General features: G+C 42.5%; 1 protein-coding gene across 2 annotated transcripts in view; it reads left to right on the forward strand.

The window, feature by feature from the left end:
• The window catches only part of CFAP61 (cilia and flagella associated protein 61), a 258,634-nt gene that overhangs the window by 96,622 nt on the left and 148,446 nt on the right, over positions 1-13,566 (forward strand). For both annotated transcript variants that reach the window (XM_064475921.1, XM_064475922.1), the window contains exons 14-15: positions 9,980-10,106; positions 12,823-12,900. In XM_064475921.1, coding sequence (XP_064331991.1) covers positions 9,980-10,106; positions 12,823-12,900 — 205 coding nt within the window. The remainder of the gene's footprint in view (positions 1-9,979; positions 10,107-12,822; positions 12,901-13,566) is intronic.

Below are 13,566 nucleotides of genomic sequence, written 5' to 3' on the forward strand. Positions count from 1 at the left end.
AAAGGTGAAAACCCCTGCCTGCCCTGGGATTTGAGTGGAAGTGTCACATGATCTGACTTGGGGTCGTTTTGGAAGCACTGTTCTTCCTGCTGTGTGCGCCGGATGGATTGTCGGGGCGGAGGTGGAGGCGAGGAGCCCCACCACGATGCTGCAGCGACAGCCCAGGCAAGAGATGCTGGTGGCCAGGCCAGCGTCCGAGGTGGTGCATTTTGAGGGGACTGGCGTGCCGCTGGGAAGGGAAGGGGCGGGGAAGAGAGCCAAGATGAAGGCAACGGTTTGGGCCTGAGCCCCTGGGAGGAGGGCATGGCCGCTGACTCGGGCAGCTGGTGGGGGGCTTCGGGGCCATGCGATTGGGAGGTCTGGTGGATGGGCAGGTTTTTTCATTTGGGAGAAGCAAGACCCTTTAGGTCACGTTTATGCAGACCTTCAACAGTGCTTTAAATCTTTCGCCTGATACCAGTTTCTGAGCCAAGTGTATCAAACTCCAGCAAATGATGGTGAAATTTGTCATGTTCTAGCTCTAGTTCTGCCAATTTTTAAATTTTTTTTAAAAATTGAAGTATAGTCGATTTACTGTCAGGTTTTAAATTTAATATGAGACTATATTGTTAGATCCCTGCATATTTGATGTTGCTGTATCTTCCCGGTGAGCTTCTGCCTTTGTAATTAAATGAAGACCTTTTTTCCTCCCAATGCTTTTTGCCTTCAGGTCTAACTTACCTCATAGTTATTTGCGGCACCAGCTTATTGTTATTATTTTTTGGCTATTCATCACCATCCCCCCCCCTTTTCTTCCTTTCCGCTTTCTTTGGTGTTAGTATATACGTGTATATTTTGTAGCAGTTTTATTGAGGTATGATTCACACCATGCAGTTCACCCAAAGTGTGCAATGCAGTGGTTTCAGTGCATTCGCACTTGTGTGCAGTCATCACTTCTATCTGGTTCTCCAGCATTTCCGTGACCCCAAAGGGTGCCCTGTGCCTGTGAAGCAGTGACTCCTGTCCCCTCCCGCTCTGGCCCCCGGCAGCAGCTCCTCCGCTGTCTGTCCCTGCGCACTCGCCTGTTCTGGACGTTCCGTAGAAATGGATTTAGTCTGTGGCCCCCGGGCGTGTGCCTTCTTTCACTTCTCAAGGTTCGTCCACGTTGCAGCCTGTCAGCACTTCCTTCCCTTTTGTGCTGAATGACATTCCAGTGCAGAGACAGGCTACGTTCGGTGCATCCATTCAGAAGTCAATGAACATTTGGGCTCTTTCTGCCTTTGGGGCGATTATGAGTAGCGTGCTGTGAACATTCATGAACAGATTTCGTGTGAACACACGGTCTTAATTCCCTTGGGGATCTCTCTAAGACTTTTGTGATCTTGTTTTTTTACATTTGTATCTTTCATTCACCTGAACTCAATTTTGGCATAAGGTGGCTATGTCGGCACCAAGTTCTTATCTCTCACTTAAAACTTGCTCATGACATTTCCGTGATTAAGGTGATAGTAATTGATAACCTTTGTATCAGTTAATTCTAGACATAGATTCTTCTTTGCAAATATGCCACTTGGGCCATAGAATGGAAGCAGGAATTAAAACTTAGGCATGGGAGAGGCCAAGATGGCGGAGTGGAAGGACACACGTAGCTCACCCTCTCCCACAGATACACCAAAACTCACATCTGCGGACCCACTCAGCCAACCAGAGCACCTGCAGAACTCCGACAGAACGTCACCCTCTTCGAAAGACAGAGATGCCAAAAACTGGTAGGAGAAAAGGAAAAAAGAAAGAAGGAAAAGCAAAACAGTGCGGGACAGGTCCTGCGGGGAGGGAGCGGCAAAGGAGGACTGGCGCTCATTCGCTGGGTCTCCCCTCTCCAACGGAGAGGCCAGTGGGACGGAGGGGCAGCCCCCGGGGCTCAGATCTGCCCCGAGCACCCCTTGACTGACAGAACCAAGTTAGACGGGCACAGAGGGTCCCTGCGACACCCAGCCCGAGATGCAAGCCGGCAGCTGGGGGCCGGACCAGGCCGCCCAAGCCAGGCGGAGGACTGGGGTGGCTGCACTGAGGTGGCCCCGGGGGACTGCAGGGGGCTGTGCGCCATGGCTGGGAGGGGACACGGAGCAGAACAACCTGGGTCCCCCATAAACTACAGGGGAAAAAAAAAAGCAAAGCAACACGGCTGGTGTGCCCTGAGGGGAGGGGTGCCGTAGCCTTTGTCTCCTCAGACCCGTGGCGCCATTACTGGCACTTCTCGTGAGAAGAGAGGCGGGGCGCAGCCACAGCTGCCATCTCCTCCTGTGCACAGAGCCTGGGTGGGGGCGGGGCCGGACCTGAATCCACATCTCCGCAACCTCCTAAGCAGGACTGAGACTTGTTTACAGCTAGAGGCAGATAGGATCTTTCTGCCCTGGCCCCTCAGAGAACTCGTGCTGCCAAGCAAACAAGGAGCTGGGTTTTGGCACGGAGCAGGGGCGGAGTGGTTCCGTGATCTTCCCTGAGCCCGCCTACGGAGCACCAACCCGAGGCGGAGCGGGCAGCTGCACAGAGCAGTGGAGAGACCAGTACCAAGAGAGGGTAGGCAGCCACCTGCCTTCCTGGTAGGAGCACAGCACCTGACCGCAGTGTGGTGAGGGGGCACGATCCACCCACCTACCTCGCCTGAGCGCAGCATCTGACTGCGGCATTGGGAGGGGTAGTGACCTGCCCACCCACCATGAAGGAGATCTGCACCTGACCCAGTGCTGGGAGGGGGTGCGATCTGCTTGCCGACAGGCACTGGGAGCAGCACTGATGAGGGCGCCAATGGAAGGCCTCTGAAAACAGCAAGCTGAGTTTGCAAAACAGGGCAAAGACAGAAAGACCTCTCGATAAAATCATTAGGAGTACATAGTCTCCATGAGAACACATCCTTTTTTTTTTTTTTAAATCTTTTTTATATCTGTTCTATTTTCTATTACCTTTTTAATTTTTACTTTTTAAACAATTGTATATGTCTACAGTTTTAATCCCTTTAAAATTTTTTCTTTTAAAATATTTTTATTATTATTATTTTTAAAAACCCACCTCATTTAATTTTTAATTCTCTTGGTTTCAATCTCCTGTTATTGATTATACATAGGTTTCAAATACTGTTTTCTGATTTTTTCTTTTTTAAAAAAAGTTTTTAAAAGACGTCTCATCTGAATTGCTATTCTGCTTCAACGTGCTCTTCTATTATTGATTCTACACTGTTTTACAACCTTTTTTCCTCCATTATTTAAAAATTCTCTCTTTTTTTTAAAGTTTTATTCCTGCATAGGCTTTAGATAGACAAATAAATAAACTCCTTAAGGACCACAATAAATAACAGAAATTCCATAAACCACAGTACCAGAGAGGTATGAGCAATATGAAGAAGCAAAGGAACCACTCCCAATTAAAAGAGCAAGAGAAATCCTCTGAAAGCACAAATCAATGAAGTAGGCATTGATGGCCTACTAGATCAAGATTTCAAAAAAGGAGTGATCAAAGTACTAAAGGAACTAAAAAAGAGAGTGTTTAGAGATATAAAATATGTCAAAAATGAAATTGAAGCTATAAAGAAGAACCAAGTAGAATTAGTAAACTCATTTGCTGAGATGAGAACTGACCTAAAGGCTGTACAAAGCAGGCTAGATAATGCAGAGGAACGAAATAAGTGACCTAGAAACAGGACAACAGGAAGCATCCAATCAGAACAGCTAAGAGAAAAACAAATAAAAAACAATGAAAACAATATAAGAGACCTATGGGATAATATAAAGCATGCCAATCTAAGAATAATAGGGGTTCCAGAAGGGGAAGAAGGAACAAAGGGGACTGAAAAGGTATTTGAAGAAATCATGACTGAAAACTTCCCAAACCTAAAGAAGGAATCAGATATCCAAGTACAGGAGGCTCAGAGGGTCCCAAACAGGAAGAGCCCAAACAGACCCACACCAAGACATAGCATAATCAAGATGGCCAAAGTCAAAGATAAAGAAATGATCCTAAAGGCAGCAAGAGGAAAACAAAGAGTGAGTTACAAGAGAACCCCCATAAGGCTTCTCAGCTGATTTCTCTACACAAACACTACAGGCCAGAAGGGAGTGGCAAGATATATTCAAAGTCCCGAATGAAAAAAAGATGCAGCCTAGGATACTCTACCCAGCAAGGCTATCCTTCAGAATAGAAGGAAAGATAAAGAACTTCACAGACAAGCAAAAACTAAGAGTTTAGCAACACTAAACCCATGCTAAAAGAAATATTGACAGGTCTACTCTAAATAGAAAAGAAGCAGGATGCTACAAAAATGAGAAACTCATGACTAGAAAGGTGATAACTGCCATGAATTACAAACAGAATAAACACAAAATTGTAAAAGGAGACATCTAAATCACTAAAAGTGGGAGAGGGAAGCAAGGAAATATAGAGTTTTTTCTTTAAAAAATTTTTTTTTGTTCTCTGTGGGGTAGGTTTGAGATTATATTACTATCTGTTTAATACAAACAGTTATAGTAATGGGTTAATAGACTTACAAAAAAGGGTAACCACAAGCCAAAAACTTACAAGTGAATCACAAAAACTAAATAAAATCCAAGATAATACAAAGGAAAATTACCAAACCACAAAAGGAAGATGAAAGGAACAAAGAGGAAAGACCAAATCAACTGCAAAAATAAGTTCAAAATGGCAATAAACACACATCTGTCATTAATTACTGTAAAAGTTAATGGACTAAATGCTCCAAAGACGTAGACTGGCAGACTGGATAATAAAGCAAGAACCTTCAATATGCTGCATACAGGAGACCCACTTTAGGGAGAAGGACACATATAGATTGAGAGTGAAAGGATGGAAAAGTATATTCCATGCAAATGGAAAAGCCAAAAAAGCAAGTGTCACAGTACTGATTTCAGACAAAATAGACTTTAAAACAAAGGCCATAAGAAAGATAAAGAAGGATATTTTATAATGATTAAAGGAGTAATACAAGATGAGGATATTACACTCGTTAATATATATGCACCCAATACAGGAGCACCTAAGTACATAAAACAATTACTAACAGAGATAAAGGGAGAAATTGATGGGAATACAATCATTGTCCGAGATTTTTAACACCACATTAACATCACTAGACAGATCTTCCAGACAGAAAATAAATAAGGCAACCAAGAAATTAAATAGTACAATAGAAAAGTTAGATTTGGTGGATATTTTCAGAGCATTACACCCCCCCCCCCCAAATAGGATATACATTCTTTTCAGGGGCACATGGAACATTTTCTAGGATTGATCAAGTACTTGGGCACAAAAGAATCATCAACAATTTTAAGAAAATAGAAATTATCTCAAGCGTTTTTACTGACCGCAATGTCATGAAACTAGAAATCAACAACAGAGAAACAAAGGAGGAAAAAAAGGAAAGCATGGAGATTAAACAATATGTTATTAAAAAAATAATGGGTCAATGATGAAATCAAAGTTGAAATTAAAAAATACCTTGAGACAAATGAAAATGAAAACACAACCACACAAAATTTATGGGACACAACAAAGGCAGTGCTAAAAGGGAAGTTTATAGAGAAACAGGCCTTGCTCAAAAAAGAAGAACAATCTCAAATAAACAATCTAACCCACCAGCTAAAAGAATTAGAAAAAGAAGAGCAAAAACCCCCAAAAGGCAGCAGAAGGAAGGAAATAATAAAGATCAGGGAGGAAATAAATAAAATAGAGATTAAAAATACCAAAGGAAAAAATCAATCAAACCAAAAGCTGGTTTTTTGAAAGAGTAAATCAACAAACCTCTGGCCATACTCACAAAGAAGAAAAAAGAGACAGCACAAATAAGCAAAATAAGAAAGGAAAATGGAAAAATTACAACAAATAACATAGAAATACAGACTATCATATGAGAATATTATGAAAAACTATATGGAACCAAAACGGATAATGTAGAGGAGGTGGACAAATTTCTGGAAACATCCAGTCCACCAAGACAATCAAGAAGAAACTGAGCACTTGAACAAACCAATCACTAGAAATGAAAATGAATTAGCAATAAAAAACCTCCCTACAAATAAAAGTCCATGACTGGATGGCTTCACCGGGGAATTCTACCAAACATACAAAGAAGAACTCATACCAGTCCTTCCCAAACTCTTCCAGAAGAATGAAAAGGAGGGAATACTCCCAAACTCATTCTATGAAGCCACCATCACCCTGATACCAAAACGAGGCAAAGACACCACCAAAAAAGAGAATGACAGACCAATATCACTGATGAACATAGATGCAAAAATCCTCACCAAAATATTAGCAAATAGAATCCAATAGCACATAAAAAAGACTATACATCATGACCAAGTGGGGTTCATCCTAGGGACACAACATACGCAAGTCAATCAGTGTAATACATCACATCAACAAGAGAAAGGACAAAAACCACATGATCATCTCAATAGATGCAGAAAAAGCATTTGATAAAATTCAACACTCATTTAGGATAAAAACTCTCACCAAAGTGGGTATAGAGGGAACATATCTCAACATAATGAAAGCTATATATGACAAACCTACAGCCAGCATAGTACTCAATGGTGAAAAACTCAAAAGCTTCCCACTAAAGTCTGGGACAAGACAAGGCTGCCCACTATCACCACTCCTATTCAACACAGACTTGGGAGTCCTAGCCACAGCAATCAGGCAAGAGAGAGAAATAAAAGGGATCCAAATTGGAAAGGAAGAGGTAAAAGTGTCACTATATGCAGATGACATGATACTATATATAGAAAACCCTAAAAGGTCCACACAAAAACTACTAGCACTAATCGAAGAATTCCGCAAGGTAGCAGGTTACAAGGTTAATGTTCAAAAATCAGTTGCATTTCTTTACACTAATGATGAATCAACAGAAAAAGAAAGTAAAGAAACAATCCCCTTTCAAACAGCACCCAAAGTAATAAAATACCTAGGAATGAATCTAACCAAGGAGGTGAAAGACTTATACATGGAGAACTACAAAACATTGATTAAGGAAATTAAAGAAGACTTAAAAAAAAAATGGAAAGATATCCCATGCTCCTGGACTGGAAGAATCAATATTGTTAAAATGGTCACACTGCCCAAGGCAATCTACAGATTGAATGCAATCCCTATCAAATTACCCAGGACATATTTCACAGAACTAGAACAAATCATAATAAAATTTATATGGAACCACAAAAGACCTAGAATTGCCAAAGCATTACTGAAGATAAAGAACTTTCCTAGACTTCAGACAATACTGCAGAGCTACAGTAATCAAGACAGCATGATATTGGTACAAAAACAGACATATGGACCAATGGAACAGAATAGAGAGCCCAGAAATGAACCCACAAACTTCTGGTCAACTAATCTTCAACAAAGGAGGCAAGAATATACAATGGAATAAAGACAGTCTCTTCAGCAAATGGTGTTGGGAAAACTGGACAGCACCATGTAAATCAATGAAGCTAGAACAGTCCCTTACACCATACACAAAAATAAACTCAAAATGGATCAAAGACTTAAACATAAGACAACATACAATAAACCTCCTAGAAGAAAATAAAGGCAAAACATTATCTGACATACATCTCAAAAATGTTCTCCTAGGGCAGTCTACCCAAGCAATAGAAATAAAAGCAAGAATAAACAAATGGAACCTAATTAAACTTACAAGCTTCTGCACAGCAAAGGAAACCATAAGTAAAACAAAACGACAACCTACAGAATGGGAGAAAATTTTTGCAAATGATGAAATGGACAAAGGCTTGATCTCCAGAATATATAAGCAGCTCATATGACTTAATAAGAAAAAAACAAACAACCCAATCCAAAAATAGGCAAAAGACCTAAACAAGCAATTCTCCAAGGAAGAAATACAAATGATCAATAGGCCCATGAAAAAATGCTCAATATCACTAATTATCAGAGAAATGCAAATCAAAACTACAATGAGGTATCACCTCACACCAGTCAGAATGGCCATCATTCAAAAGTCCACAAATAACAAATGCTGGAGAGGCTGTGGAGAAAAGGGAACCCTCCTTCACTGCTGGTGGGGATGCATTTTGGTGCAGCCACTGTGGAAAACAGTATGGAGATTCCTCAAAAGACTAGGAATAGACTTACCATATGACCCAGGATTCCCACTCCTGGGCATATATCCAGAAGGAACCCTACTTCAAAAATACACCTGCACCCCAATGTTCATAGCAGCACTATCTACAATAGCCAAGACATGGAAACAGCCTAAATGTCCATCAACAGCTGACTGGATAAAGAAGAGGTGGTATATTTATACAATGGAATACTACTCAGCCATAAAAACTGACAACATAATGCCATTTGCAGCAACATGCATGTTCCTGGAGAATGTCATTCTGAGTGAAGTAAGCCAGAAAGAGAAAGAGAAACACTGTATGAGATCGCTTATATGTGGAATCTAAAAAAAAAACCAAAACACAAATACAAAACAGAAACAGACTCATAGACATAGAATACAAAATTGTAGTTGCCAAGGAGGGGGGGTGGGAAGGGACAGACTGGGATTTCAAAATGTAGACTAGATAAACAGGATTATACTGTATAGCACAGGGAAATATATACAGGATCTTATGGTAACTCACAGCGAAAAAAAAGTGACAATATATGTATGTTCATGTATAACTGAGAAATTGTGCTCAACACTGGAATCTGACACAACATTGTAAAATGACTATAACTCAATAAAAAAATGAAAAAAAAACTTAGGTACGGATAGTCACTACAATTGAAGGCAAAGTAGGTTAGAGCAGTTCACTTTACTAATAGCAGGCGGAGCGACACTGTCCTAGTTAGTAATAGCACCCTAATGGCTAGAGAGCAGTCGTTATATGAATGCTGCATAGTACACAGGGCCCATCAGAAAATGCAGATGTGGAACCCCAGCCGTGATGGAGAAGTCGTCTCCCCTTCACTCCAACCCATGGCAGACAGGCACCAGCACATACTGAACACCTGGGTGCCGCGTGGGCAAGAGCTCCACGCTGGCTGCCAGCCGAACACACCGTGGCTCTGCCTGCCCCAGGTGCGGAGGGCCACCGCCTCGCTCTGATTAGAGACTGACCTCCCCTCGGAGGACCAGGGCTCCAGGGTCCAGGACCCCAGTGTGGGTAGAGCATGATAGCTGAGCATGGGTGTCCCCACACTGATTCACCGCAGTTGTCACCCCTGGCAGCAGCCACGGGGAGATGGGGAGGTGCCGGGACAGGGAACAGATCTGGGAAGACCCGTCATGGGGTGATGGTGGGAGGCGGGTACCACATGTGAGCCGAGGCTCCAAGCCTCGGACACGCTTTGTTGTTCTACTCGACTTCCCGCAAGAACACAAAATCAAAGATAATATTATCAAGAATTTTAAGACTCATGAAGCCAGCCTGGCCTAAGTGTAATTTATTAATTTCTTAACATACTTAAAAATTTGGGAAAGAATTTAGCTTTCTGTACGAAGTAAATATGACATAAAGCATGGTGCCATTTTAAATTAAATGAATTTTAAAAGTTTACTTATTTATTTATTTAGGTTGGGGAGGTAGTTCGGTTTATTTACTTATTTTTAGAGGCTGTACTGGGGATGGAACCCAGGGCCTTGTGTGTGCTAAGCCTGTGCTCTACCACTTGAGCTGTATCCTCCCCCCATGTTAAATGAGTTTAAAGTGTCACTTCATGTTGTCTGGTTAATGGTAGCATCAGTGACTTTTTTTATTTTGCCTTATTCTTTGTCCTCTTTTAAGCATGTGTTTTCCAGATTTTCTAGAATGAAGAGTTACTGTTGTCATTAATCAAACCCCAGTGTTATATAAAATATCTTATTGGATATTATTTTATGTAAGTGTGATACGTTACAGTTCTGTCTGCATTCTGGGCGGCGGGAGCACATATTTAAGTACTTTAATCTGAAAAAGAACATGTGTCTCTCATTATCCAGGTCCATCACTATAAGATTAGCCACTGTCTCGGATACTCCCGGGGTTGAAAAGCTTGTCAGCACCCTCATGCTGAACAAAAGCATATTGGAGGATTTGAAGCAATACAACGAGGCTCACAGGGACCCTGTAAGTACCTGCTGTGACCAGGCCAGCTCCTTTTCCTTTTGCTGTGGGACCAGTATGACCACGTAGGTTCAACCCCAAAGTTTCCTCAGACCCAATGGGAGAATTGCAGGGTGGGGAGCAGCAGAGGTGATGGAAGCAAGAAGAAAAGAACAAGGAAAGTGAGGTTTAAGGACGTAGGGCTGTGCTGCTCACACAGGGGCTGGTCACATACCCCAAGTCCTCACCACGGGGATGGAAAATTTGGACTCGATCCAGGCAAGTGTCACAAAATAAGGTAGATCCCAGTGGTTGGAACAGGCAAATCTGAGCCGAGTTAGTGAATCCGTGGGTGCCTGTGCCCACCCCAGCAGCACCCCACTTCAGCCCCTCTGGGTGGTGAGTCGGCCGATGTGCTTTTGTTGAGCTCAAGGACTGCGTCGTCTGGGGAAGACCCCGCATGACAAATGCTGGGTTCTCTCTGGTACAGTGACTATGCTGGGCTTCCCCCATAGCAAAGGGCAAGCTAGTCGCGGTCCTTACATCATCACCGCCTTCTTGAGGACCATGACAGTTGACTTCACCAGCCATGGAACAATGCGTGTAGTTACGGACGTACTTAGTTACTTTTTGACACATTTTGTTTAAAAAGTTTTTAATTGAAGTATAACCAATAGAAAGTTCGATGGATTTCACAATTCACATATACCACGTTAACGAGCACCTGTTTTGAGAAACAGACTAACCCCAGCCACCTTCCCCTCCAGGTAGTTCCACCTTGACCTCTAAGGTCATAGATGCCTGTTTTTGAGCCTCATTTCTGACACCAGGCTGCTTCTGCTCAGCAGTGTTTGTGAGATTCGTCCATATTGCGGCGTGAAGTACTTCGTTACATGAAAGCACCACAACTTATTTCTTCCAGTGCTGAGGTCACTTGGGGGAGTTCCCAGTTACGGGCTCTTTTGAATAAACCTTTTAGTTAATTTGTAACTCAAATCAGAGGGAGACACCAAACACCTAAACGAGGTAAAATGTTTAATGTTTATAAAGGTGTTGGATTACAACAGAACTTCCCTCCAGCACGTGTTTTCGTTTGTTCGTTTGTTTGTTTGGGTTTGTCTTAGTCTCTTTGTTTCTTCGTTTTTTTGTTCCTTCCCTCTTGACTTGCCGACACAGTATGATGCAGGGGCCCCGGTTCTCCAAGTGTGGTCTGAGGAAGCCTAGGGGGTCTCCAAGACGTATTCGGGGGTCTGTGAGATAAAAATGATCCTCATGATAGAAGTCGGAAATTATTTTCCCTTCCTGCTGAATTGATATTCCCATGGATGGTGGGAAAGTCATGGTGGACAAAACCCCAGGGGCCCTGGAGGGGATCGAGGCAGTGGCACCGCAGATTTGTTTGAATTGCACACTGAACCAGCAGGCTTGTCACAGAATAGCATTTTTACTTGAAAGAACAGCTGGCAGACAAAATACGGTTATTCCATCTTGAGGAGTTGGCAGGCATTTTCTTTAAAATGAAGGAGGTGAGGGTGTCACTCTAAGAAACCACCTGACAGCACTGGTCCCCTATGATAAAATCCAAACGTGCAAGAATAAAAGTAGAATTTTGGAAGGCCAGGACCTGCCACTGTCAGCTTGTCAGCTTCCCAATACTTAAAGGAATTTTTCTGATGAGACTAATGGTGATACTACCTAATGTGATGTTTTGATATTTCATGATGAAATAGACCAACATTCGGAAAACCTGCATAAGCTGAGTGAACCTGTATTTCCCAGATAAACAGTGCATGACGTTACACGACCATGCCTAGGTAAAAGCTTCCAAGTGCACAAGACACCAGTGAATTTTATGTTTTTATTTTTTATTTTTATTAAGAAATCAATGCATTTTGATACAGTAATATGTACAAAGTTCACCAACATGGTTCCAGATTCCACACTGAAACTAATCTGTGAAACACTGCCACTTGTTGAGATCCAGTGTTGCATCAAAGCAGAACGTCCGAAATTATCTGAAAAGATCGTTTAAACACTTCTCCCTTTTCCAACTACATATCTTTGTGAAGACAGTTTTTTTTTGCATATATTTCAACCAAAACAACATATTACAGCAGACCGAACACAGAAGCAGGTATGAGAATCCACTCTGTCTTCCATTAAACCAGACATTAAAGAGATTTGCAGAAATATAAAGCAATGCTAAAAAAAAAAAGTGACTTTTCTTTCTAAATATTTTTGTCAAATTAAAAATTTTGTTTTAATTGATAGTCAAAAATTAAGAAAATAATTTAAAAATTTCTCCGTTGCAATTCCTAATACGGAAAATAATGATGGACGGTACACACAGGACAAAGCTCTTTGCAGCCCCCAGGGCACAGGGTCCTGAAGTCACAGCATGTAGCGCTGAAGAAGGCAGATTCCCAGGTAGAGGGCTGTGGTTTGAATCAACAGATCCATCCCTTACTGGCTGGGGATCCTGGCAGGTGCGCCTGCCAAGCCTCATTTTCTGGTAAATGAAGTAGAGAGAATGACAATACTTATCTCACAGGGTAGCAGTGAGGGTCCGATGAGTGCAGGGAGGGCGTTCAGCCTGTGACCTGGCCCAAAGGTAAGTGGCGATGGATGTTGGCTTTCCCGTTGTCCTTAAGTGATCCTGGCGGACACCCTTTACTGACGCTTCCGGAAACAGCAACAGCGATAGTTTTAAGGGCTTTGCGTTCTCTGCTTCTCTTCTCAGGACGGGACGCCCCTGCAGGTGTTCGTGGCCGAAGTTGCAGAGCAAGTGGCCGGCGTCGCGGTGATCAGAGATGAAATGGTAACTTCTTTTCCTGAGTGTGCCTTTTCGCATCGCGAGTTAGCACACGATGCCTCTTTCGAGGTTTTGTTTTTACTTATTTAATACGAACATCTCCCTTTTCTGAAGGATACAGGTCTGTTTGCCTCCCGCTTGGCAGCCTGTCAAGTGTAGGGGTTTTTTTTCCTTCAGTTCAAAATGTTTAAAATATTACAAAGAGTACATGAAAGCATTCACATTCTAAAAATTCGAATAACCTTCCACCACCGGAAAAGTCCCACCTCTCTCCCCAAAGAATTACTCCTACCGATAGTTAGGTATTTATTCCTTCCAATATTCCTCCTTGCACCTAATTACACGCATCGTCTGTGTGTGCGTGTGCGTGCATGTGTGCGTGTGCGTGCATGTGTGCGTGTGCGTGCGTTCCCAAGAGGACATCCGATTTTAGTTTTCCCCAGTGCACAGCCAATTATTCCAAAGTATTTACCGCTGAGTCGTCCCTTCTTTCCCTGCTGATTTAAAATGCTGCCTTTACGTGATGACGCTTCCGCGTGTCCGTGTCTGTTTTCCCGCGATTCTGCTCCGTGACTTGCTTGTTGATACCTATGACGTCATCATGTGCTGTGCCGTCCGGTAGGGAAGCCTTCTCTTACTTGTGTTGTTCTTGCCCTGAATTTTCTTGGTTTC

Source organism: Camelus dromedarius, chromosome 18 (genome assembly GCF_036321535.1).
Source record: "Camelus dromedarius isolate mCamDro1 chromosome 18, mCamDro1.pat, whole genome shotgun sequence".
In the NCBI taxonomy this organism is placed as follows: Eukaryota; Metazoa; Chordata; class Mammalia; order Artiodactyla; family Camelidae; genus Camelus; species Camelus dromedarius.